This window comes from Artibeus jamaicensis, unplaced genomic scaffold (assembly GCF_021234435.1).
Source record: "Artibeus jamaicensis isolate MK-2021 breed Jamaican fruit bat unplaced genomic scaffold, CSHL_Jam_final contig_465, whole genome shotgun sequence".
Classification (NCBI taxonomy): domain Eukaryota; kingdom Metazoa; phylum Chordata; class Mammalia; order Chiroptera; family Phyllostomidae; genus Artibeus; species Artibeus jamaicensis.
In genome coordinates, this window is record NW_026521843.1 from 18432998 (window position 1) to 18460573 (window position 27576).

Sequence of the window (27576 nt, forward strand, 5' to 3'; positions counted from 1 at the left end):
CCTTCACCTACTTATCCCTCCCTCCTCACCACAAAGTAGTTGCTGCTGGCAACTACTGATCTTTCTGATGTCTCCGTAGTTTTGCCTTTTCCAAATGCCATACAGTTGGAATCATACAGTATACAGTCTGTTCAGTTTGGCTTCTTTCTTTTGCTTAGCAATATGCATTTAGGTTCCTCCATGCCCTTCACAGCTTGATGGTAATGCATATTTCTTTTTATCACTGAGTGATAATTTGTTGTACGGATGTACCACAGTGTGTTTCTTCCATCACTTATTAAGGGACATGTTAGTTGCTTCTGAGTTTTAGCAATTCTGAATACAGCTGCTGTAAATAATCGCATTCAGGTTTTGTGTGGACATCATTGGGTAAATGCTTAGGAGTGTGATTGCTGGGCCATATAGTGCAACTAGGTTTGGCTTTGTAAGAATTGCCATACTGTCTTCCAAAGGGGCTCCATCATTTTGCATCCTCACCAGTACTTGGCATTGTCAGTTTTTTTTTTATTTTGGCCATTCTGATAGGTGTGTAATGGGTACCATCTTAACCATTCGTAAGTGCACAGTTCAGTGGCATTAAGTACAGCCACAGAATTCTTTTTATTTAGCAAAACTGAAACTGCCTTTTAAACAATAACTCCCCATCCTCTTTTCTCCTCAGTCCTTCCAAACACCATTCTACTTTCCATCTCTATGAATCTGACTATTCAGGTACCTCATATAAGTCAATCATATGGTATTTGTCCTTTGTGTCTGGCTTATTTCACTCAGCATAATGTTCTCAGGTTCATCCACATTGTCGCATATGTCGGAATTTCCTCCCTAACACATGCACAAAGTCTTTTCTTTGGAATCTTTCCCACACCTTCTTTTAGGGATGAAATAAATGAGGAGGAGATTCCAAATTTGCTAAAATATCTTTGGGAAATAGTTGCATTTATTACTGTTCTTAATTTTAATGGTCCTATGTGTAGCAAGCATGCTAGGGAAAGAACATAATGTGAATTTTCATTGCCTTACTTTTAGTAGCTTCTATGTTCTGGGCATTATAATATAATGTATGTTTTGAATGGATACGGGGATAAAGGTCATATGAGGATGCAAGGCCTTTCTCTCAAGGCATTCATAATTGGGTTGGGTTTATTTTGGTCACGAACTATAAAAACCATTTGTATATATACTCTGAGATCAGAATTGCCAAGGTATTTTGATAACTTGCATGGACTGTATGTAACAAGAAATACAAAATCATTTTAAAATGTACTAATTTAATCTACATTAATGATTACAGAATCAGCTGTACGATTATGTGTCTGACTGCTTCACAATTCGCTTGCCTATAGTAGGTCCAAGCAAAAAATTCCTGGCACCCAAATCCTACTCTGTTCAACTAAACACAACCATTCAAGGCTATTAATTATTGTTTTACAGATAAATATTACCAATTATATGATTCTATTTTGATACTTTATAAAGAGAAACCCATTAATCATCTCAAAAAATTTCCTTCATTTCCCCCCGTTTTTAAATTATGATAAAATACACATAACATAAAATGTACTACCTTAACCCTTTTTAAGTGTACGATTCAGTTGTATTACATACATTCATAATGTTGTGTTGCCGTCACCATCATCCATCCACAGAGTCTTTCCAGGTCGCAAAAATGAAACTCGGCACCTATTTAAAAAGTAACTCTTCATTTTCCGGTCTCTGCAGCCCCTTGCAACCATCATTTCACTGTCTGTCTAGGAATTTGACCACTCTAAGCTCTCATGGAAATGGAATCATACAGTATTTGTCTCTCTGAGGCTGGCTTATTTCACTTAGCATAATGTCCTCAAATGTCACCCATGCTGTAGTGTAAGTCAGAGTTCCCTTTCTCTTTAAGGCTGGATAATATTTCATTATTATTTATTTATCCATTTGTTTTTGATAGACACTTGGATTCCTACCACAGTCTAGCTATTGTGAATAATAAGGCTCTGACCGTGGGTGTACAAATATCTGTGAGATTCTGCTTTTACTCCTTTTGGGTTTATACCCGGAAGTGGAATTGCTGGATCATACGGTAGTTCTGTTTAAAATTCTTTGAGGAACTGCTATACTGTTTTCCATAGCAGCTGCACCATATATTCCCAGCAACAGTGCACAAGGGTTCCAATTTCTCCACATCCTTGCTAACATTTATTTTCCTTTTTTAAAAAAAATTGATAGTAGCCATCCTAAGGACTGTTAAGCACCATCTCATTGCTGTTTTGTCCCAAGAGTGAATTTTAATGATACACGTACTGGCTGTCAGTATCAGGCCAGATTGAAGGAGTTCCTAGGAATCAGCCTTTCCATTGGAAATCATTAGAACTTCATCAGATTCTGCTTTGCAATGAAGCAAATCAACCTGAAACTTCAGAAGAGAGGGTAATTAATTCGGACAATAGGGTGATGATTTCTAATATGTGTATATATATATATATGTATATATATATATTTTAGTTTAGAGATTCCTTCATCGACATCAAAGGTGTTTAACGCAATGTTTGTATATGGCTCGTGTGTGTGTGTGTGTGTGTGTGTGTGTGCGCGTGCGCACGCGGTAGGTTTTACTGGAGTGTGTTGTAAATGTGCCCAGATTCTAGCTTCCATGGCATGACCTCAGCCAGCCATTCAGAATCCCCCTAGCATTTACTAAGGAACCCCCAGGGAGAGTGTTTTCTATGTAAGCTCTAGAGTCAGCTTTGCTTCTGTCTCTCTGCTCCCACGTAGCTCCAGACACAGTCGTCCTCTCAGCCGGAGCCCCTGCTGACTCCTTGTCAATCAACGTCTGCAAACTTGGGGCAACTGCTTTCTTTTAGGTCTCAGTCTCTTCTTCCACTACTAGGTTTTTCCACTACCAGGTTTTCTGCTACCAGTCTGCACAAGGGAAAGAGAGGGGTGGAGGTGAAAGATTGCTCTCTCTGTTTATTACTTCTTTTTCTTGCTTTGTTGCAGTGATCTCTATTAAGTTCCAAAACTTCCAGTACTGTGCTGAAAAGGAGTATTGAGAATGGATGTCCTTGACTTATTTGTTCCTGATGTTAGAGGGAAAGCGTTCAGTTTTTACCCATAAGTAAGCCGTTAGTTGCAGAGTTTTTTTGTAGATATTTTTTATCAAGTTGAGGAAATTTCTTTTTAGTTTGCTGAGAGGTTTTCTTTTTTTCCCTTGAATGGATGTTGGAATTTGTCAGATGCTTTTTCTGTATCAATCAGGCCTGCTTTCTGAACCCACATTTCTGATTCCAGCAAATTCCTTTTCCCAGTGGGAATTTATACTTCCTTTAGGTGAACACCGCCTGTGCCCAAGATGGTTTGGCTGGAGACACTCAAAAGGCCATCACTTTGAAATAGACTGGCCATGAAAATCAGTACATTTTCTATGTTAGGAGAATTTGCTCTCAACTCCATGTGCAGAGAGACATCAACAACATAGCGGATGTTAAACTTCACTCAGTCTTGCCCAGTTTCATTTTTATGATCACTTTAAGTCAAGGAATCTTAACGTGGTTTCTGAAACACTTACCTTCAGTCTTTGAAGTCTCAGCAAGTACTCATACAAAAATACATATGTATTCACAAAACAAGCAACAAGTTGCACTAAAGAGGGCTCTTTGATTTGCAGGCTTCCTTAGTCATCTGAGTTTGGAAATGTTAAAGGAATTAAATAGGATTTTTTTTTAAGATTTTATTTATTTATCTTTAGAGGGGAAGGGAAGGAGAGAGGGAGAGAAACATCAATGTATGGTTGCCTTTCGTGGGTCCCCTGCTGGGAACTGGCCTGCAGGGAACCGGCCTGCAACCCTGGTATGTGCCCTGACTGGGAATGGAACCGCGATTGTCTGGTTCGCAGGCCCGTGCTCAATCCACTGAGCTATACCAGCCAGGGCTAAATAGGATTTTTTAACATAGAAGGGCTCAGAGGTTTTGATATGCTAATGTGTATTATAAATTTCCTAAGAGCAGAAATATATGGGAAGTTGTTTCCCAATTTCTTTGTGGAAGTGTTTTATTTCAGAACATCATCTGGGTAATTGCTGACTGATAGGTGAACGCAGTCTAAATTTATATAAAAAAAGAAAAAACATTTCCACCAATCAAAAAAAGGTAACACAGGCTAACAAATATATGCCGCAGTTCTTTCAATAATGTTATAGTGTAACATTAAAGTGCACTGAGATTAAATTTAGAGTTCAGATTACTAGCTTGTTTTCTCTAAGATGAGGGCCTTGATTTGCACTTTAGGCCTATTAAGAGAAACCTTTCAGATTAATGATTTTTTAAAAAAGATTTTAAATTTATTTTTATTTCCCTTTAGGAAGGGAAGGAGAAAGAGAGGGAGAGAAACATCAATGTGTGGTTGCGTCTTGTGCGCTCCACACTGGAGGCCTGGCCTGCAACCCAGGCATCTGCCCTGACTGGGAACTGAACTGGTGACCCCTTGGTTCGCAGCCTGTGCTCAATCCACTGAGCTACACTAGCCAGGGCAGATTAATGATTTTTTTAAAATTTTATTTTTATTTTTATTTTTATAGAGAGAGGAAGGAAGGGAGAAAAGAGATATAAATTGAGAGAGAAACACTGATTAGCTGCCTTCTGTGAGTGCCCCCACTGGGTACCCAACCTGCAATGCAGATTTGTGCCCTGACTGGTAACTGAACAGTTGACCTTTCAGTTTGCTGGACCACACCCAACCAACTGACCACATGGGCTGGGGCCAAATTAAAGTTTGGCCCAAATAGGTCTTGGGAGAAAAGTAAACTTTGAAGTGGCAGTTTTTACAGTTTTTGCATATGTCCTGAATTTAAAAAAAAAACAACAAACAACTGTTTTAGAAGGACATTTCCAGTACATTTAGATTTGATTATTTGCACTTTTTTTTTTTTTTTTTTTTACCTGAAGCCACAGAAGTTCTGAGCATGAGGATAAAGTTAGGAGTATGGGTTCTGGGTTAAAGTGGCTCAATTCAAACTAGGTTTCTGGTTTCTTTTCTGCAAAAGCTGTGAGATCTTGGACAAGCCATGTACTTTCTCTGTTTGCTTTTTCTATAGTTTTCATGTACTTTTACATGTGCTTGTAAGAAATCTAAGCAGGGCAAGTAATGATAAAATTATCATCTTCACACTTGGTGAAACATTCTCAGAATGTATAAATGACTTGTCTAAATTCACAGATCAATGAAGCCATATTAACTCAAAAATCAGGTGTTCATTCAGACTTTAATACTTGGGTACTTTACTTTTTGTCTCCCAAGATCAGATAAAAATGACATGTTCATTCTAAAATGAAATGAATTTATAGGTTATATAAGTACAACTTGGTATGTGAATTATGTGAATTAATAGGTTTAAGATATAGTTAGAATAACCCATGATTTCTTGAAGAAGTCTGCAGACATGTGGGAAGGCAATTAACGTTCATAACTTTTATTGAGTACCTACAGTATGTCAAATGCTACCCTACATATTTTACAAATGATTACTAATTCTCAAACAGCATTTTGATGAGGTTTTAAGGAACAGGAATGAATGAGGTTTTCCAAGATAATATAACAATTCCGAAGTATAGTTCTGTATCTTGATTGCACTGCATGAATCTACATGTGATAAAATGACATACAACCAAACACACATCATGTGAAATTCCTACTTTTGTAAAGTTATGTAATCAGTAAGTGTTGAGGGAAACTGGGTTTCGCCTCTGTTCTGTCCTTAAGAATACTGGTTAAGTATTTTATGGCATGTCCAATATCAGTCTGTCCAATGTTTTTCTCACAGATAGAGATTATGTATGGGTTTTGGGGAGGCAGACCACAGAGGTCTGTACCACATTTGCAACTATTAATCTAATTATTTCAAAATTAAAATAAAAAATGCACTTATTCTTCAAAGATGATGATTAGTAAATTTAGTTGACTGGAGTCCCCACGACACCCACGCACACCTATTAACAATTCACGTAACTGCAGCTGTTTGGAATGTGGATAGGGAAACCAGACTTAAATATAAGCTCCCAGAACCTCAAATCGGACACTTCTGTTCAACAAAATGACTCCGGGTGGGAGGCGCGTTGTAATGGGCATGGGTTTGGGGAGGTCGTTTGGTGTCTCAAAAATCAGACCAGAAGTTTCTTGGACTATTTTAGAGTCATGGTCTGAACCCCGGGTCTCCTTCCGGCCACCGCTGAGGAGATGCACTGCGAGTGCTGGGAATAGTTTGGGCACAGCCGGAACCGCAGCAAAGAGCCTCAGGGCGTCTCACACATCTCAGGCCAGGTTCCCTGCCCAGCAAATACACGAGTGCCTAAACTCTCCCGGCCAGGAGGCCCTAAACGGGGGGAAGTGCCGGCAGCTGCCCGGGCTCAGAGAAAGAATCTAAGATCTACAGGCCAGCAGCGCAAGACATGTACAAGCCCCTCCGCGCATGCTCCACTGGCCCGCCCCCGGCCCCGGGCCCCGCCCTCGCCCCCGGGCCCCGCCCTCGCCCCCGGGCCCCGCCCTCGCCCCGCCTCCGTTGCTCTTCCGCCCCCTCCGCAGCCAGGCTACTCCCTGCTCGGCCCCTCTGGGAGCGCTTAGGACGTCCCGCGTGCGTGCCGGCGCCTGACTTCACTTCCGGCTAACGCGCTCCGCTTGCCCCCTGGCCCCGGATGGTGACTGGTAGTGGTGTTGCACCTCCCGGGACTGTCACTGAGCCGCTTCCCAGTGTGATTGTGCTGAGCGCAGGCCGGAAGATGGCGGCTGCGGCTGCGGCGGCCTCTGGCTCGGGCAGCTCCTCGGCGGCGGGGGCGGGAGCGGCCGGGGTGTCGGAGTGGCTAGTGCTGCGGGACGGCTGCATGCGTTGCGACAGCGACGGGCTGCACAGCCTCTCCTACCACCCGGCGCTCAACGCCATCCTGGCCGTCACCAGTCGCGGGACCATCAAAGTCATCGACGGCACCTCGGGGGCCACTTTGCAGGCCTCGGCGCTCAGCGGTAAGTGTGCGGCACGCCGGGCGCGGGCCGGGCGCGTTGCGGAAGGAGCCGGGCCAGCGAGATTCCCGGGAAGGAAGCCGCCCAGCCCCGGGGCTTGGCCTCCGGAGGAAACTAAGCGGTGTAGCGAGAGCGGGGTGGCGGGAGGGCAGGGCTGGGGGCTCAGGCCAGGCTGTAAAGGCGAGTCCGGAAGCTTATAGAGGGGGACCGTAGGACTTGGGTTTTTCAGCGCTGCAGCTGGGAAGGAAAGACTGGCGAGTTGGGGAGTGGTGGGAGTTGCCTTTCGGGCCTTGAGCGTCCGGTATAGGTTGATCTTGTGGAAGGGGTGAGGAGGCCTCGGATCTCAGCCCCGGAGAAGGCCAGGCCCTCCGGGAGGTCCTGGGGAAAGTGTCGATACTGCTTTCAGCCAGATCAGAGAGGAAAAGAGTCGAAGGGTTGGTCCGGAAGAGAGAGGCTGGTGGCCAGAGGCAAGCGTTCGAGCTGGCCTCCAAGCTCACCATTCTTGAGGATAGAAGTAGGTCCCCGGCTGTTCCTAGGACCTGCAGGTGCAGGGAGGTACCCCGGCGGTCTTAGAGCCGGGGTGGGAGTGGGAATGGGGTGGGGGCGGGGTGCGCTGTAGTGGGGGTAGGGTGGGAAGTAGGCGGGCTAAAGCTGCCTGAACTGTTCTGTTCAAGACTTGAGGACTCTGGCGGACGCCATGGAAGATCAGACCTTGTCCCCTACCTACCCGGGGACTTCAATTTCTACCCACTGCCGCCCCCCACCCAGTGACGAGAAACTCGGAACCTGCGGTGTATGAAATGTAGATTCCTTTGGGTTCATAATGAGGTGAAACTTTAGGCCCTTGATACTTGTTTTACCATAGTGAGCCGAAAGTTGGGCCTCGGAGGTATGTCTGAGTCTCACCAATGGAAGTGAGCAGTTCTGGGTGGTGTACAAACGGTGGTCCAGGGACTGGACTTACCTGCATGAAGTGAATCCAGGGAACCTGCTCTTTGCACTGGAGGGGAGTGTTTTGGAATTGCCCTAGCCAAGTTACGTTTGGCTGAGATGACATTTCATTTGCAGTTTAATGAGTGACTTAATTTAGATTTGTAAATTGAGATGGAAGAGTGAGTGTATATGAGTGAGTTAGACTCATGCACAGATTTATAATATATACATCGGTGCATCGAACCAAGTGGAAGTGATGTGGCCTACCGATTTACTTGTATTTTAACATGGACAAATTGGGAAAGGTTGTTATTTAGTTTACTCTATGAGTAATGAGGTACTTTAAGGAAATGGTAATTTAGGGCCACAAAGATAAAATAAGGGATTTAATTTTTGTTGATATGAGAATTGTGGGGAAAAAATGGACTGTTGTAGCTATAGAATGTAAACCTGGAGCATATTTAAGGCCTAAGAGAAAGTTTTGGGTTGTAGTCTTGTAATCTTTCCTTTCTTGGTCTGAAGGACAGGAGGGGTGTCCTAGATGAAGCCATGAGCAGTTACTGCAACTTGGACATAACAGCTCGTGTGAGAGGGAGATACTCATTAGTATTCAGTAATTGGTATCTTCTTAAATTCACTTAACATATTTAGAATTTCAGGAAGGGATAAAGAATAATTATGATCCCCCACCAAGTTTAAGAAATAAAGCATTACAGAGTTGAAGCCTCTGTGCCCCTTCTGGATTGCATTCCTCCAACCCTCTCCTTCCATGAACATTACCTTTGATTTGGTTTTACCAGTGTCACACACATCTTTATGCTTTTTAGTATGTGCTTGTATCTTTAAACAATATCCAATAGTGTATTTCATGATTTTAAACTTTGAATAAGTGGTATCATAGTATAGGTATATGGATTTCTATAAAAGGTCATATTAACAAAAGTCTTAAAATGTTTTCTGTAGAAACTGGAGCAGTCTCCCTGGAGGGTGTGGCTCAGTTGGCTGGAGCATTGTCTAGTAACAGACAGGTTGCAGGTTCTATACCCAGTTCAGGGAGGCAACCAATTGATGCTTCTCTTACATCAATGTTTCTCTTTCTCCCTTTCTCTTTCTCTAAAAGGAATGAAAAACATGTCCTCAGGTGAGTATTTAAGAGTCTCACAGGGTTTTCTGTCTGATGGCCATGTTTGAGAAAAAGGACATGTGCTAGAATTGGTTCTAAATGGTCGGGGAAATTGTACATACATGTATGTGTCTGTTCATAAAAGGGAAAATAGTCGCTCTCCTGGTAGATTACTAAAAGGGAGAGTTTTAGGTGCATAATATAAGTGTGAAGATAGATGTGTAAAACCTAGCACTGAATTGGGAAGACTTAGTTGGTTGGGGTTTGTTGGAGCATTTGTTAATTGGAAATGCACAGGATTGGACACAATTGCAGATGCTCATACACTGAGGATTGAATATGTAACTAAAAATAGGTAGAAGAGCTATGGCAAACAAATTAAAGGGATTACAGAAAAAGTTTGAAACAGACAATGAACAAATTCTGAAATGTTTTCATATGTGAGAAGTGCAGTTTACTAGTAAGAATTACCAGAGGTCATATAGGGTCATGTGTATGTCATTTATTCAGATGATTTCAGAGGGAGTGCTGCAGTTTATGTTTTGCCTGGAATATTTAGATATTAAGTAGGTTTGTTTTTAACGTACTAAGAGGGTGAAAGTTTTATAAATAGAATGGGGAGAAGGTGCCAGTAGTGATCATGGTCCTAATATGACCCTTCTTCCCAGTTCATGGTCAGTGAGCTACCCCAGAGGAAAGACATCTTTGAGAGACTCAAGAGTGGCGTAAACATAACCGTGTAGGATTAGTGGGTGAGCGTGTGTCTGATGGATGGGCTCAGTTTACAGTGTAATGGGTGGCCTATTAGTATAGATTGGAAACTAGTAGATGGAAGCAGAACTTGTATGTATATATATTCATTTGCATGGCAATAAATGGTGAATTTTTAACTGTCTACTAGTATATATCTTCAAATTACCTGTGTCCAACATAAAATGTTTATAAATATACTTTCATTAGATTAAGGAGCTATGCGTATATATGTTGGTTAGGCAAGTATTTACTCCCTGTTAGTGTTTTAGAATTAAGATTTCTGATTCCTTGGCCTGGCATTAAATGACCTCTATGATCCGGCCGCTCCAGTCTGTGTAGTCTTGTTTCCCTGTTTTCTGGAACTGGTTTGTTTAATTTCCTTTTCTAACTCCAGTACTTTTGTCTTTTCTTGGAGTGCACTAACTTTCTCTGGATTATTAGACATATCTTACCCATTTTTCAAGCTCTAGAGCTGATCCTAATTCTGATTCTTTAAGTCTGAAGTGATCCACTGGACCCCTGAGTGCATAATGTCCTATTAATATCTGTTGCCAACTTACTATTTGTGGTATGTTTTCTGTTCAGAACTATTTAAGTTTCATTTTATTTAGCTCTTTGTGAATATGTGATGCCTGTTTTTCTGAAAGCTTGTCTGCTTGTTTATATCCCTTCTTCAGTATGCCTGATACAAAATATTAATATTTTATTTGGTATAAACTAATGAATATAGTAACTGGTAGATAAACACCTTTTTTGGCTTTTTTTCCCCCTTAAATAGATTTTTAAAGAGCAGTTTTAGGTTCACAGTAAAAATGAGGAGAAAAGGCAGGTTTCCATATACCCCTTGCGCCCATGCGCGTGCACACACACACACACCCCGTCCTCACTATCAGTATCTGACATCACAGGGGTATGTTTGTTATAATCAGTGAACCTGCATTAACACATCATTATTCACCCAAAATCCATAATTTACATTAGGGTTCACTCTCAGTATTGTACATTCTGTGGGTTCTGACAAATATGTATAATGTCACACAGAAGAGTTTCCACTGTCTTAAAAATCCCCCGTGTTCTTCCTGTTCACCTCTTCCTCTACCCTTCCCCTGGCAACCACTGATCTTTTTGCTGTCTCCATAGTTTTGCCTTTTCTAGAATGTTAAATAGTTGGAATCATAGAGTATGTAGCCTTTTCAGTTTGGCTTTCACTTAGTAATGTGCACTTGAGTTTCCTTCATGTATTCTCATGGCTTGATAGCTCATTTCTTTTTAGCACTGAATAATATTCCATTGTCTGGGTGTACCACAGTTTTTTATCTATTTACCTACTGAAAGACATCTTGGTTGCTTCCGAGTTGTCGCAGTTATGAATAAAGCTGCTGTAATTAGTTGTTTGCAGGATTTTGGGTGGAAGTAAGTTTTTACTTCATTTTTGTAAATATCACGGAACATGACTGCTGGATCATATGGTAGGCGAATGTTTTATAGGACTGTCTTCTAAAGCTGCTCTACTGTTTTGCATTCCAGCAGCAATGAATGAGAGTTCCTGTTGCTTCCCATCTCATTAGCATGTGATGTTGTTAGTGTTTTGGATTGTGGCCATTTGAAGAGGTGTGTAGTGCTATCTCATTGTTTTAATTTGCAGTTCCCTAATAACATGATGTTGAACATCTTTTCATATGCTTATTTGTGGGCTTCGGGTTTAAAAAATCAAAATAGCTTATACACGCTACATACACCACGTGACCATGTTTATATTACTAGATCTGTCCCTCTTTAGCTGCTTGTTTCTGCAGTTTCGCATATCACTTAGGAAGGAGCCTGGTTTTGGAGTCAGATGGCTTGGAGTAAGACCCCAGTTTCTGACTTCTTTTTTAAGATTTTATTTATTTACTTTTAGAGAGAGGGGAGGGGAGAGAGAAGGATGGGGGAGAAACATCGACCCATTGCCTCTTGCATCCCTGCAACCTGGGACCTAGTCTGCAATCCAGGCATGTGCCATGACCAGGAATTGAACTGGCGACCTTTTGGTTTGCAGACCGGCACTCAATCCACTGAGCCACACCAGCCAGGGCAAATGACTTAATATTTCTGTTTCAGTTTTCCTTTTTGCAAAATGGGGATGATAATTGTACTCATTATGAAGATTCAGTGTTAGTACATACAAAGTGCTTAGAACAGTGTGTTTATTGTTCAAAACATTCCTGTCACTTGTAAATCTCTGTAAATATTCTTACTATTCTTTTTAACTTAAATCTGTTAATTTTTTTGAACTTAATTTCACATTTGAACTTCTTAAAAGTTTTTTGGGATTTACCTACCACCTTTTGCTACCCGGCAGAATTATCTAGTTTTTGCTTTGATGTAAGAATAAAGTAAGAATAAAATTTTTGCTTTGGTGTAAGAATAAAGTATTTGATGTAAGAGTAATATATTATTAATTTGTTCATTATTTTCTTATTTATATAATCAGTGGCAATGGTGATTTCTGTTCCTGAAATATCCCCTCTCTTCCCCTAAATGTAGTATAGCTTGTGTTTTGTTTTTATAGCATTTTTGAGAGCATGTGGTAAGAGAATGGCTTTATGTTTTAGGTAGTCCGGATTTTTGAGGTTTAGCTCACTAACTCACCACCTAAACTTTATGAACCTCAGCTTTCTTATTTGTAAATTAATATTAACATTTTAGAGGGTGATTGTGCACATGAAATGCTAAACAGTTTGAAGTGCCTAACACTTCTGGGTGTGTGTATAGAAGGTACATAGGGAATGTTAATTTTCTTAAGTTTCATAGGTGCTTAATAATGCCACACTGCTCACTGTTGCATACTTTAAAAAATGTTCACTCACTTAGCATTTATATACAGAGTATAGATAGACACCATTCAAAATTTGATGGAAATATAAATGTCGGTAACAAATATTATCTATATTTGGATAAATATCATTCAGTGTATTAGAGTGGCTAAATATGAGAATGAAGTTAAGTCTGTTGTAGTATCAGTTATGTACAATGAGAGACCTTAAAAATGGAATTTATTTATAAAAAATTGTATATTTATTTTTATATGTTTAAACTTCAGTCATATTCAAAGTACCCTCCATTTGATGCAGTGTACCTATCCAGATGTTTTTCCACTGCTCAAGCTTCTGATGTTTTTTGTTTTATCTCTTCCACATGGGAAAAACTGTTTCCCTTTGAGGACTTTTTTCATTGGGGAAACCCAAAAAAGTTGTTTGGGGGCAAGATCAGGTGAATAAAGAGGGTAGGGCATGGGGGTCGTGGATGGGGCATGGGAGTCTTGCCATTTTTGGTCAAAAACTGCCGAATACTCATTGTGGTGTGGGCAGGTGTGCTCATAAAATCACCCATCAAAAAATTCACTGAAGCCAAACGTAGTCTCTCAGAACAACACCAACTGGTGCTCTGATCCAGATGGGTTCCTAGAACTCTCACCTAGTGCAGTGAGGGAAGGCTGTGCTACAGGGGCCCAACCTTCCAGAAGCTAATTCCGTTTTTTTTGGGGGGGCCCCCTGGTATATATACGGACTGCTCATGTATTCTATGTACATAAATATATATGTGTATTAATTGATGGATATTATAGTATCTTTGTAAGAGGAATTCATGTCTGTTTAGTTTCTGAAGTGTGTTCCAGATCTTTGTCAGGGTGAAAAAGAGGAAATTCCAAAGCTGATCATTGTTTTTAGATAAATATACCAGTTTTACATTTCTTTCTTTTTTTTAGATTTTATTTTATTTATTTTTAGAGTGAGGGGGAGGGTGGGAGAAAGAGAGAGAAACATCAATGTGTGGTTGCCTCTTATTCACCCCCAACTGGGGACCTGGCCGGCAACCCAGGCATGTGCCCTGACTGGGAATTGAATTGGTGACTCTTTGGTTTGCAGGCTGGCACTCAATCTACTGAGCCACACCAGCCAGGGCCAGTTTTACATTTCTTTATGAGTCTGCCCCTTTATTCTTTTCCTAAATAGACATTGACTTTGATGTGAATTGATTTGAGAAGCTTGTGTGATGGTCATAAATGAGAAAAAGATCATTGTACTCTCTTCCAGTTGCAGCAAAGTTCAGATTGAATTCTTCCTGGTTGATTGATTGATTGTCTGATATGACAGCTTCTTGTATAGACTTAAATCGCAGAGCTGCCTGTTCCAAGAAGTCTTGGAATATAGAAAAGTAACTAGGTTAATTTGCATAGTCCTCAAGAAATAAATAAAAAAAAAGATTTTATTTTTAGAGAGTTGGGAAAGGAGGAAGAGAGTGGTAGAGAAACATTGATGTACGTGAGAAGCATGGACTGGTTGCCTCTCCCACCCCCCCAACCAGGGACCTGGCCCGCAACCCAGGGATGTGCCCTGACAGGGAATTGAACCAGGGGCCATTTGGTTCGCAGGCTGGTGCTCAGTCCACCTAGCCACACCAGCCAGGGCTGAGTTCCTTATAAAAACTTAGTGCAGCAAATCTCCTTGTGGACTATGAGTACATACATCGGCTCTTTCAGTTGACTGATGTTAGTAATGCTACATAATGCCCTATCTTATGTCCAAGTTTTGCTGTTTTTTACCAAAACATTTTTTATAACTAATGAGTGGGTTTATATTAAGATAATTTTTTTTTTTGCTATTTTTAAGATCCTCTATATTTTCCAAACTTTTACATGTATCTCCCTGGTTTTTTTTTCCAAACTTTTACATGTATCTCCCTGGTTTTTATGTTGAATGCTTAAAGATAGTTTTTTTTTCTTCCTAGCAGAAAATTTACCCTCGTCTATATTTTAATAATTTTAAGCTTTTTAATGAGAGGCAGTATATGAGATCAGCTTGTTTGGCTGGAGCCAGACAACTTGTAAGTAAGTCTATAAAGTGAAGATAATATTAGCATCTGCCTCAGAAGGTGGCTGTGAGAATGCAAATGAGTTAATATATTAAAGACTGTCGAACAGTGTCTGACATACAGTACGTGCTCTGTAGGTGCTTCTGTTTTATTACACTTTTAATCTTGTGAAGCAGTGGTTATTCATAAGTTTGCTGAGTGTACTAGATATTTTTGCTACAAATATTCTATTGAAATTACAGTATTTTCTTCCGGGTTCCCATTTACGTGGGGATGTGCTGACCGAAATCTAATAATCAGATGTAACTATAAGAGCAGTAGTTTTTGTATCTTCATAGAAGTGTAAACTACATAAGTTTATTGATTTCGAAGTTGAAATTGTTAAAAGAGCAAAGTGATTTGAAGAGCTGGTTGATTGGTATTTGTTCACACGTGTATTGAACATGTGCTAGCTAGCCATGGGGGTACAAAGGAAGGCGACATTTTGGCCTTTGAATGCATGCTTGATGATAATTTTAGGTAAACCATGTACAAATAATGTCATAGGTCTGTAACACAGATATGCGTAATGCTGTGACGAATACAAAGGGGAGGGAGTTTCTTCAACCTGAGGGAAGTAGAGAAAGTTTCCCAAAGGTTGCCTTTAGAAGATCAGTTTTGGAAGACGAGATAGTGGGAGTGAGTGTTGGAAGCATAATCATCTTAGGCCCAAGGTGGTTACACTTGCTTGTGCAGAGACATGTTGATTTTTAAAACCACGGTAAATTCAGGGATCAGAAGTTTTTGGGAGAGAGGGCTTGGGGTTCAGGTTATGTATAGGAGTGGTTAGAGTTGATGAGGAGAGATAGGCAAGGACTAGATCATAATATGTTTTGCTAAGAAGTTTGGGCTCCATGTGACTGCTAGGGAACCACTGTAGGTTGTAACATGATCAAATTTGTTTTTAGCAAGAGTTGAAGCTATTGCCCAGGTGTGAGAAGTGATGAGAGTATCATTAAGTCAGTTTGAGAGGCAGGAAAAACATAGTTTGGTGAGTGTTTGGATGAGAGAGATTGACAAGGTGAAATTATTTGTACTTAGGTTCCTACTTTGAGTAGGAATGATATTTATTAACCTGAATAAGCAATACAGTGGTTCCTCTTATCCATGGTTGTGTTTTCCATGGTTTCTTCATAATGCTGTCAGCCATGATCTGAAAATATTAAATGGAAAGTTGCAGAAAAAAAGAATTCACAAGTTTTAAAATGTGCCCTGTTCTGAGTAGTGTGATGTAATCTCAAGCTGTCCACCTCCTTCTTTCCCTCCTCTTCTCCTTTGTCCCACAGACTGAGCTGTAGATGCTCCCCACCCATTAGCTACTTAGTAGCTGTCTGGTTTATCACATCCACTGTGATGGTATCGCAGTTCTTGTGTAAAGTAACCCTTATTTTACTTAATAATGGCTCCAAAGCACAAGAGTAGCAGTGCTGGCAATTTAGATATACCAAAGAAAATCTGTAACGTGCTTTCTTTAGGTGGGAAGGTGGAAATTCTCGACTTAAGAAAAGAAATAATCGAATGCTATATATGATAGTAAAGATCTATGATAAGAACAAATATATCTGAAATTGTGAAGAAGGAAAAAGAAATTTGTGTTTGCTGAGACACCACATTCACATAACTTGTTACAATGTATTGTTTTAATTGTTCTATCTTATTATCAGTTATTATTGCTGATTTCTTTCTGTGCCTAATTTATAAATTACACTTTATTACAGGTATGTATGCATAGGAAAAAAGCAGTCCATATAGGGTTAGGTACAATTTCTGCTTTCAGGCATCCACTGGGGGTCTTGGAATGTATTTTCATGTATAAGGGGGGACTACTATACAAGAAGGTATGGAAAAGGCTGGGAGCAAGAGGGAGATCATGATTTCAGTTGCGTTAATTTGGAGATTCTTGAAGAACACCCAAGTATATATCCAGAAGGCATTTGGAAATTCAGGGTTGAAGCTTGAGGATTTGAGAATAACAGATTTGCAAGGCATCAGCATTTGGAGAGAAAGCCTAGTCTAGGGGTTAAGGATGTTGGTTGGCTCTGGAGCCGCACTGATTTCCGGTGTGTGATTCACCACTTAGTAGCTGTGCCTTTAGGCAAGATGCTTAACCTCTCTCTGCACTTCATAATTAATACCTACCTCACTGAGTTATTGGAAAGATTAAGTAAACTGATATGTGTAGACACTGCTTGAACCACCCACCAAAGCACTCAACAAATGTTACTTTTAATTACATAGTTCAGTTTATAAAGTGTTGTTTGAGGTAATAAAATCAATTTGAAATCTACTTCTCCCCCAAATTTAGAAAGCTTTCTATAAGAGGTGACCCCTCAGCTGAGACTTGAAAGAGAAGGAGTTAAGTCAGATAGCGGGAACTGCATGAGCAAGAGTAGAGGCATGAAGCTGGGAGTACTTCTTGTAAGAAGTTTGGTATCAGAGTGCAAAGCGTGAAGGAAGGCGTGATGAGATAGCCTGAGGGGCTTGGAGTCGGCTCCCCTGGGCTAGAGCTCCCATATTTTTAAGTAGTAAAAGAACTACCAGTTTAAGGTAAAAAATCTAGCACCCTATTATGATAGGAGCTACATTTTTAGTATCAGTTAACACTACAATTCCCTTCTAGCTGGCTTTGTGTTGAGATTTTTATGGAAACAAGCCAGTTAACAGTCTTCGCCTGTCCTCTAAGTTCAAAAACGTTGTTGCCATCATCTCACTTGTTCTTTTTGTCATTGCGGGTTTGGTTAATGCCTTCTTTATTTCTTCATTGTCTTTGCAGTGGGAGCTTGAGAGGAAACAGATATAAATGTTTGTGTATTGTTGTACTATATCCTTGTTGTTTAACTGGCAGTTTGTAGTTGTAGCTGTACTTAAGTTGTTGAACACGTGGTACTCTGAGCTTAGGGGTATGGCTGTAACTGTAGGCGGACTGTAAACAGTAATAGGTTTTGATAACGTAGTATGAAAGAACAGTGGGGAGGTGGGTGGGAGCTACCACTCTAATATGTACATCTTACTGCTCATGACTTTATGCTTTTTTGGTGCCTTTGGGAAGACACTTCTTTGACTTACCATCTTTAAATGGGCTGGTAATTCTTGCCGGACAGACTACTTCATTATTCGATAAGATAATAAATATATGGAGAAATACTCTGTAAACCGTAGAACCTAAAAAATATGAGGTATACAAAAAAGTTAAAGTAAACTCCTTGGCTATAGAAGAGGAGGTAAGAGAGGTACAAATAATAAATAGAAGGAAGTACAAAGAGGAGGTAATAAGTGTATACGTCACAGAAAGAGTAAAGCAGTTGCTCTGTGAAACAGTGTGTGACAGTGCTGTGCTCCTAAAAAGAAGTGTGATCTAGTCGGAGTGTGTTACATCAGATGGGTTTTAGAGGAGATAAATATTATGCTTAATTTTTAGAGGAAATGCTAAAACTGTTAGAGTGAGGCAGATAGGAATGCCTTCTTTGAGATTTACTATGGGCACCAAGAATTTAAATCTTTGTGACTTGTTCGTCTACTTTTACTTTGATTTATGAAGTGGTAGAGAGAGAAGTGAGACTGGGGAGCTGGCACAGGGCAGTAGTGGTTCTCAGCCTTGGTTGCTCATTAGAATCATCAGGGGAGCTTTTAAAAAATACTCTGTTTGGGCCCGAAGTAGTCTCACTTCAGCGTTCTGGAGTGGAGCCCAGGCGCACTTTCTTTTTTTACAGCACACCAGGTGATTCTAGTGTGCAGCTAAGTTTAATGGTTCGGGCTTTCACTTGGACCTTAGACAAGCACGTTTACTTGATATGTCTGGGATAAATGACACAGGTTTCATTTGAACTGAGTTATAATAAATATTTTGTCTGAGACATTGTTTTCGTGAGAATGCAACGTTTGACTTCTAATGAAACCTATCTCATTGTATTATAAATTGTATTTAGTGAATATATGATGAAATAGTGCTTCTAAGAGCAGGGCTATATCAAGGAATATATCAACAATTTCTGTTGCTTTCTAGTTTTTCCTTTTCTACTATAAATCAGTTTTGTTTTTTTTCTAGCCACTAACTGCTCTGATACTTTACCACCGAAATGCTGCTGGAGCCTCGGACAGTGACCTTGTCCCGGGGGCAGGAGGACTCGAGGGGAGAAATGGGCTAGGGAAGGCGGGAGATGTCTGGGGTTAGCTGTGCCTGATCACTAGTTTCATACCTAACATATCTTAGTTACACATGTCATGTTAGAAAAAATGTGAGAATACTGCATTTTTTTCAGATTGCAGTTTAGATTTAATATATTAAAAAGTTCTTTAGAACTATAGAAAATAATTCATTTATTCAAAAACATTTATTTTGTCCCAAGCAGTGGCGATACACAGTTAACAAAGTCCTTGTTGTCCTAGAGCTCATGGTTTAGTGGAAAGAGATGTTTTACAGACACACGTGCACACACACACACACACACACACACAATGTCAGGTGATAAATACTTTATTAGAGCTGGTTGAAATGGTGGTGGGTAAACTGGTGCTTTGTGGTCTGGCAAGTCTCTGTGAGGTGGCATTTGATTGAGGGAAGATCCCCGTGATGTCAGAGAGTAGCAAAGCAGACATCCAGGGGAAGTTTCTGTTGGCCTGTCTGTTCCTGTAGTATGCAAAACTACTGGGTAAATTTTCATCTTATTTGGATGGAATTTGACTTTGACTGAGTTACAATGTAGGCTATGTGGGGAATACTTCTGCATCTTTCAGAGAATCTCTTTGATGCTTCGGTAGATGCTGGTTCACCTCTCAAACAGTGCTGTGCCTGCATTACATTTTATTCATTTCTTACCCTTCATGGCCCTAGACACTGAACTTCCCAGACTTAGTTTGCTTTGCACCAAGATCTGTTCCACAGGAGTACTCATTGTAGCATTGAGTAATATAGTGCACTAACAACTTTTGTGAAATGGTTTTATTTTTGGTTACTGTGTATTTTATTTTATTTTATTTTATTTTATTTTATTTTATTTTATTTTATTTATGTCATTATGTTAAAGAGCTCTAAAAAAGATTGATTGATTGATTGATTGATTGAGGCAGGAAGGGAGGAAGAGAGAAAGAGAAACATCGGTGTGTGACAGAAACATCAGTGTGTGGTTGCCTCTTGCACACCCCCAACTGAGAACCTGGCTTGTAATTCAGGTGTGTCCCCTGACTGGGAATCCAATCAGCGACCTTTTGGTACACAGGCCGGCGGCCAATGCACTTGAGTCACACTAGCCAAGACTATTTTTATTTATTTTTTAATTGTTGTTCTATATTATTTATTTTGTATCCTCTGGACACTGGTTTTATTGCCTTTTTTTTTTTTTTAAGAGAGAGAGAGAGACAAAGGGAAAGAGGGAAACAGTGATGCTAGCGAGAACATGAGTTGCCTCCTGTGTGTACAGGAGGCGGGTTGCACACATCCAACCGGGGAATCAGCCCACAACCTCAGTATGTGTCCTGACCAGGAATGGAACCTGCGGCTTTTAGATTGTGGAACGATGTTCCAACCAACTGAGCCACACCAGCCAGGGCATTTTAATTGTATTTTAAAAGCTTCAAAAAACATGAACATTAAATTTGCAGCCTCAGTTGACTTTGTATATAGTATGTTTGTTTAGTATTTTAAGTGTTCAAGATAACATTGAAATCTGATGTTATCTTGGTGGAAATGAAATTTTAGGTGTTATGTCAGTTTGCAGTTCAGTTAATCAGTTCTGTTGATACTTTTGCAACTTTTGTAGGAATGCACGTGGATAGTGCATTGATAAAGAGTTGACTTTCTTAAAGTGGGTATTAGAAATAACTGATTTGAAAAAAACAGTTTCCTTCTTCTGAAAGAAAAAATTTATCCTCACTGGAGGATGTGCTTATTGATTTTAAAGAAAAGGAGAGGGAGGGGAAGAGAGAGGGAGAGAAATATGGATGCGAGAGAAAAACATCCATTGGTTGCCTCTCATCCTGAATAGGGACCAAACCAAAACGTAGGCATGTGCCCTGACTGGGGGGTGAACCTGCGACCTTTCTGTTTGCCTGCAGACTCTCCAGCCAACTGAGTCACACCAGCCCCAGCAAAATGCAGAACAGTTCAGATCCCCCAGAAAGTTCCCCCGCGGTGTCCTTTTGTAGTCCCCACAGCCACTGAGCCTTGGCAGTCCTTGACTTGTTCTTCATGTTACTAGTTTTCTCTTTTCTAGAATGTCATAAGTGGAATCCTCCATCCAGTATGTAACATTTAAAAAATAATAATTTTATTTTTAAATTACAGTTGATGCATAATATATTAGTTTCACGTGTACAACCTAGTGATTAGGCATATATAATTTAAAATACAAGGTGATATTCTGATAAATCTAGTACCCATTTGACACTATACATAGTTATTGCAGTGTTATTGACTATATTAGTTAATAATATATGTACTCACTATAATGAATACAGCATGGTAACTGCTGATTTGTACTTAATCCCTTAACATTTTTTACCCATTCTCTCAAAACTCTTTCATCGGGCAACTGCCAAAATATTCTCTGTATATATGAGTCTGTTCCTCTCCTGCCTGTTTGTTTATTTTGTGTTTTAGATTCCTCGTATAAGAAAATCTTTGGCATTTGTTTTTCTCTGATTTATTTCACTCAGATTAGACCTCCCCTCTAGGTCTACACATGTGGTTGCAGATGGCAAGATTATATTCTTCTTTTTATCGCTGAGTCATATTTCATTGTATAATGTACCACTTCTTTATCCATCCATCTATTGATGGACACTTAGGTTGCTTTCATATCTTGGTTATTGTAAATAATGTTGCAGTGAACATGTGGATGATATGTCTTTTCAATTTAGTGTTGAGTTTCTTTGGGTAAATACCGAGAATTGCTGAAATTGCTGTCTTTTTTTTGGTGTCTTGTTATAGCCTTTGTTTTAAGGTCTGTTTTGTCTGGTATAATAAGTATTGCTAACCCAGCTTTTTTGTGTGTTGTTTCCATTTTCATAAAATACCTTTTTTCATCTCTTTCCTTTCAGTCTGTGTGTCTTTCCATATGAAGTGAGTTTCTTGTAGATAGCACATTTAAGGGTTCTATTATCTTTTTCCCCATTCAACCACCCTGTGTTTTTTTGATTGGGGCATTTAATCCATTTGCATTTAAAGTAATTGATATGTAATGTATTTATTGCTATTTTATTTATATTTTTGTTCCTTTTTTTTCCTTCTAAAGAAGGCCCTTTAATATTTCTTGTAATACTGCTTTGGTGATGATGAACTCCTTTAGTTTTTTCCTTCTGGGAAGGACTTTATCTGCTCATTCATTCTGAATGATAGCTTTGCTGGATACAGTAATCTAGGTTGTAGGTCCCTGCCTTTCATCACTTGAATACTTCTTGCCAGTCCCTTCTTGCCTTCAAGGTTTCTTTTGAGAAAACAGCTGACAGCCTTGTGGGAATTCCTTTGTAGGTAACTCCTTTTCTCTTGCTGCTTTTAAGATTCTCTCTGTATCTTTAATCTTTGGCATTCCAATTATGATGTGTCTTGGCGTGGTTCTCCTCGGGTCATCTTGTTTGGGACACTCTGTGCTTCCTGGACTTTTATGTTTATTTCCTTCACCAGGTTAGGGAAGTATTCCATCATTATTTATTCAAATAGGTTTTTAATTCCTTGTTCTCTCTCTTCCTGCATCTTCACAATGCGAATGTTGGTACACTTGAAGTTTTCCCAGAGGCTTCTGCAGTCCCCCTTCTTTTATCTTTTTTGCTGTTCTGAGTGGGTGTTTTCTGCTTCCTTATCTTCCAAATCTCTGATTTGGTTCTCTGCTTCATCTGTTTTACTGTTGATTCCCTGTAGTGTATTCTTCATTTTAGTTACTGAATTCTTCATTGATGACTGGTTCTTTTTTGTTTTTTTAAATTTGTTTTTATGTTTTCTGTTTCTTTGTTGAAGTTCTCACTAAGGTCATCTGCTCTTCCCCTAAGTTCAGTGAGGATCCTTGTAACCAGTGGTTTGAACTCTGCATCTGGTAGATTGCTTGTCTTTATTTTCTTAAGTCTTTTTTTCTGGAGTTTTTTTCTCCCTTTTTATTTGGGATATGTTTCTTTGTCTCCCCATGTTAGCTGCCTTTCTGTGTTTGTTTCTGTGTATTAGGTAGAGCTGCTACATCCATCTTGGTAGAGTGGCCTGATATAATAGCTTTCTTGTAGGGCCCAGTGGTGCAGCCTTCCTGGTCACCCAAGCTGGGCACTCAGGGTGTGCTCCCCATGTGGATTATGTGCACCCTGCTGTTGTAGTTGAGGCTTGATTGCTGTTGGCACATTATCAGCTGGAGGGATTCACCTCCAGGCTGATTAGCTGGGCGACTTGCTGCTACTAGAGTGGAGATCTGCTGTGCAGGAGCTGTCCCCATGGAGCAGGACTCCCTTTGTTATTGGTGGGAAATGCGTTCTTGTGGTGTTGCAAGGGAAAGAATTTCCTGAGACTCACACAGGAGGATGGGGCTCTGTGGTGTGGTTTGTGGAGGATGTAAAATTAAGGAGGTTTCCCTCGTGATTCTGCAATGTCCTATCTCTGTTCGTCTTGTCATGGAAAAGGACCAGTCTTGCCTTTAGTAAAGCCAAAGCAAAAGCCAGTACCTAGAGTTTGTGCTCCATATTACAGTCCAGTCCAGTTCAGTCCAGTGTGAACGGAACAATGGCCTCTGCCAGTACTTTTTTCTGGGTTAGAAAGATGCCTTCTAACTCTTGCCCCAGAGTTCCTCCCAGTATGTCCCTGGTGCCTTTTGCGCTTCTGTCCCAGCACTGGTGCTCAAAGTAAGTGAATTGAGTAAGTCTATGTGTTGATCCTTATGAGGAATGCATGAGAGTCCATTGCCCTCCATCTCACTCAGCCAAAATTCCTTTTGGTTTTCACAGCCAGAAGGTATGGGGACTTCTCTTCTTGGCACTGGAATCTTGGGATGGGAGGCCTAGAGGGGGGTTGGGACCCCTCACTCCTCAGGGGGACATCTGCAGCAGAGATATACCCCCAATTTTTTACCACTGGCACATGTTGGTGTAGGACCACCTCGTTCCGCATCTCTGCTTTTGCCAGTCCCAATGTGACTGCTTCTTTATATCCTTAGTTATAGGACTTCTTTTGAGCTACTTTTCAAATGGCTTAGACAGATGGTTCTGTAGTTCATTTGTAAGTTTGATGTGATTGTGGGAGCATGGGAGTACCCCATTACCTACGTTGCCATCTTGAGTAGAATGGTAGGTCACTTTTTGATATTGACTTCTTGCACTTTGCACAATTCCTTTGAGGTTCACTCAGGTTGTTGCATGTATAAATAGTTCATTCCCTTTTATTGTACAATACAATTCTGTATCATCATTTGTTTAGCTGGTCCCTCTTTTCAAGTTTTTAAAGATTGTATTTATTTTTGGAGAGAAGGGAAAAGGGGAAGAAAGAGTGGGAGAGAAAAAACATCAGTGTGAGAAGGAAACATTGATCAGTTGCCTTTTGTATGTGCTCCAACTGGGGACTGAACCTGCAGCCCAGGCATATGACTGCTGATCTTTCGCTTTCTGGAATGATGCCCAGCCAACCTAACCACACGGGTTAGGGCTTAGAGTTTCTTTTCTTTTTTTTTTTTTTAAAGATTTTATTTATTTGTTTGAGACAGAAGGGAAAGGAGGGAGAGAGAGGTAGAGAAACATCAATGTGTGAGAGAAATATAGATCACTTGCCTTTTACATGCCCCCAGCCAGGAACCTGGCCTGAAACCCAGGCATGTGCTCTGACTGGGAATTGAACTGGTGACCTTTTGGTTTGCAGGATGACGCCTAACCCACTGAACCATACCAGTCAGGGCAGGACTTGGTCATTCTTTTAATGACATTTGGATAGTATCAGTTTTGGGGAATTATGAGTAGAGCTTCTGTAAATATCTTGAGTACAGGTTTCTGTTTGAATGTAGGAGTTTTTTTTTTTTTTTGTATCTATGGTAAGTAAATATGTAGAAGTATGATTACAGGGCCATTTGGTTAATAATTTTTAACTTTATAAGAAGCCGTCAAAGTAATGTGGTTGTGTTATTATGCATTTTCATTAGAAATGTATGATTTCCACTCTACAACCTTGCCAGTGCTTGGTATTTACCGTATCATTAAGAAGTCAATACCGCCCAAAGCAATTTACAGATTCAGTGCAATCTCTATTAAAATTTCCATGATCTTTATTTGCAGAAGTGAAAAAGACATCCTAAAATTTATATGGAATCTCAAGGGACTCCGGATAGACAAAGCATTCTTGAAAAAGAACAAAGTTGTGTGACTCATACTTCTTGATTTAAAAACGTACTACAATGCTACAGTAGTCAAAACAGTGTGGTACTGGCATGGACTGACATAGTCTGCTGGAATACAGGGCACAGCCTTACATATATGGTCAAATGATTTTTGACAAGGAGGCCAAGACCATTCAGTGGGGAGAAGCATAGTGGCAGTTTCTTGAAAAAACAATATCAGTTTGTTGTTCCACTTACTTATGTATTCATCGGTTGACTTGTATGTGCTCTAATCGGAGACAACCTGGAGTCTTGGAGCATCAGAACAGTGCTCTAACCAACTGAGCCACTTGTCCAGGTCTCTGGTTTCCTTAAGTAGGAAGCTTAGGTTATTGATTTGAGACCTTCTTCTCTGCTCACATAAGCATTTAATTCTGATAAATTTCACTCTAAGCATGGCTTTAGTTAGATATGACAAATTCTGATGTTATATTTTCATTTTTGATCAATTAAACATTTTTGTAATTTCCTGAGACCTATTGATTGATGTATGGATTTTTTTAGATGTATGTTATTAATTTCAAGTATTTAGAGGTTTCCTCTTATGATTTTGTTATTGATTTCTATTTAAATCTGTATGGTCCGATAACATACTTTTAATTTCATTACTTTTATTTTTGTTAAGATCTGTTTTACAACCCCAGGATATGATCTGTCTTGATGATTGTTCTGTGAGCACTTGAAAAGAATGTGTATTATACTGTTCATAGGTGGAATATTCTATAAATGTCATTGGTTGTTGGCATCCAGTTTCTCTCTGTCTTTGCCAGTTTTCTACTAGTTGTATCAGTTACTGAAAGGGGAATGTTGAAGTCTCAAGAGCTGTAATTATAGATGCCTGCCTCTGATTGTAGTTGTTGATTTTTGCTTTATGTATTTTGAAGTTCTATTTAGTGTGTAAATTGGGTTGGCCCAAAAGTTGGTAAGATGGCTGTAGTAGCACTAAGTTGCCTTTAACTTCAGTTGAAACAATTTTGTTAGATTGTATTTTGATAATTGTCATATATCTGCATGCATTACAAAAAACTTACCAAAATTGGTGACTCCTTGTGCAGCCATTTTAATATTGGTGGAAGATAATCTGTAACATGTTTGGTATATTATGCTTTATATTCCAAGGAAGGTAAAAACACAACTGAAAAAATTGGTTTGTGAAGTTTCATGCTGGAGATTTCTTGCTAGATAATGCTCTAAGGTTGGGTAGACCAGTTGAAGTTGATAGCAATCAAATTGAGACATTTAATTGAGAACAATCAACATTATACCACATGGGAGATAGTCAACATACTAAAAATATCCAAATCATATTATCCAGTAATATTATTGGTGAAAATGAAAAATGTGTCTTTTATTTTATGGAAAAAACTAAAAAAGAACTTTTTGGCTAACCCAGTACTTACCATTATCCAATATATACTATGGGATAGTGATAAAAAGGAATGAACTAATGATATATGAGGTCTGTCCGGAAAAAGTCCAGTCATTGTTAATATAGCGAGAACAGTTTGCATGATATCAATGTAAACCGGCAGCCAAAGAAAGTAGACTGAGTCACTTGGGTGATTTGATGTTTTGCGAAAAAACTGCAGGGCATGTAATGCATGAGAGGGCATGTTGTCCTGACGGAGCTGCTTAATCACTGGTTACCCACAGCTGTGGCCTTCTGAATCATCCGAATAGTTTGTGTGGAGGAATGTTCAAGCTTATTGCAAAATCTGATGCAGATTCATTCTTCTACTCACTCAGTCCTTTTGAATGCGACAGCCACACAGTACACATGCTAACTCCACCGCACCTATAGCTCCTACTGATTAGTATAGTGAAATTGTCATTGTTCACACATGCACATTCCAGTCCACTCTCATTGGCTGCCAGCTTATATTGGTGTTGTGCAAACCATTCTGGTTATATTAACAATGGCTGGACTTTTTTTGGAGAGACCTCTTATTTTAAAGAACTGAGGTGAAGAATCATCGTTTATATTTACTGAGATGTCTACCTTTTTTGTTGCTTTTGCCTCATTCTTTTTTTTTTTTTTTTTTTTTTTGCCTCATTCTTGATACTCTGAGTTTACTTCTAAAATCATTTCCTTTCCGTTTGATGAGCTTCCTCTTGCAGTCTTTCTGAGCAGCCTTGCTGGCAAAAAATTTCTTTTATATTCCTCCATCTGAGAATGTCTTTTATTCACCTTCATTTCTGAAGGATATTTTTGTTATAGAATTTTTTCAGTACTTAAAAAAATGGTCCACTTCCTAATGAACCTCATGGTTTTTCATGATAAATGTTTTTATGGTACTTATCCTTCCTCATAAGTAATACCTGCTTTTCACCATTGTTTTCAAGAATTTTCCTAGTTTTCAGCAGTTTATTGTGTCTGGCTGTGAAGTTTTAACCTTCTATTTTGGTAGTTTCCCCTGTCCAGAAAGAATATTTGCATTGTTAATTAGTGTCAATCAGGGGTCTGCAAACTGAGGTCTGCCACCACCTCCTGTGACTTTCAGCCTGTCTCCTGATTTTGTAACTAAAGTATTATTGGAACATGCCTACAC

At 39.7% G+C, this 27576-nt stretch overlaps 1 protein-coding gene across 10 annotated transcripts in view; it reads left to right on the top strand.

The window, feature by feature from the left end:
* The first annotated feature begins 6646 nt into the window (after nt 1-6646).
* Nucleotides 6647-27576, top strand: part of BIRC6 (baculoviral IAP repeat containing 6) — a 198432-nt gene continuing 177502 nt past the window's right edge. For 5 of the 10 annotated variants that reach the window (XM_037146571.2, XM_037146579.2, XM_037146574.2 and 2 more), the window contains exon 1: nt 6647-7000. In XM_037146571.2, the coding sequence (XP_037002466.2) occupies nt 6676-7000 (325 nt within the window). In that variant the 5' untranslated portion in view covers nt 6647-6675. The remainder of the gene's footprint in view (nt 7001-27576) is intronic. The other 5 variants (XM_037146575.2, XM_037146573.2, XM_037146580.2 and 2 more) reach the window with 1 other exon arrangement.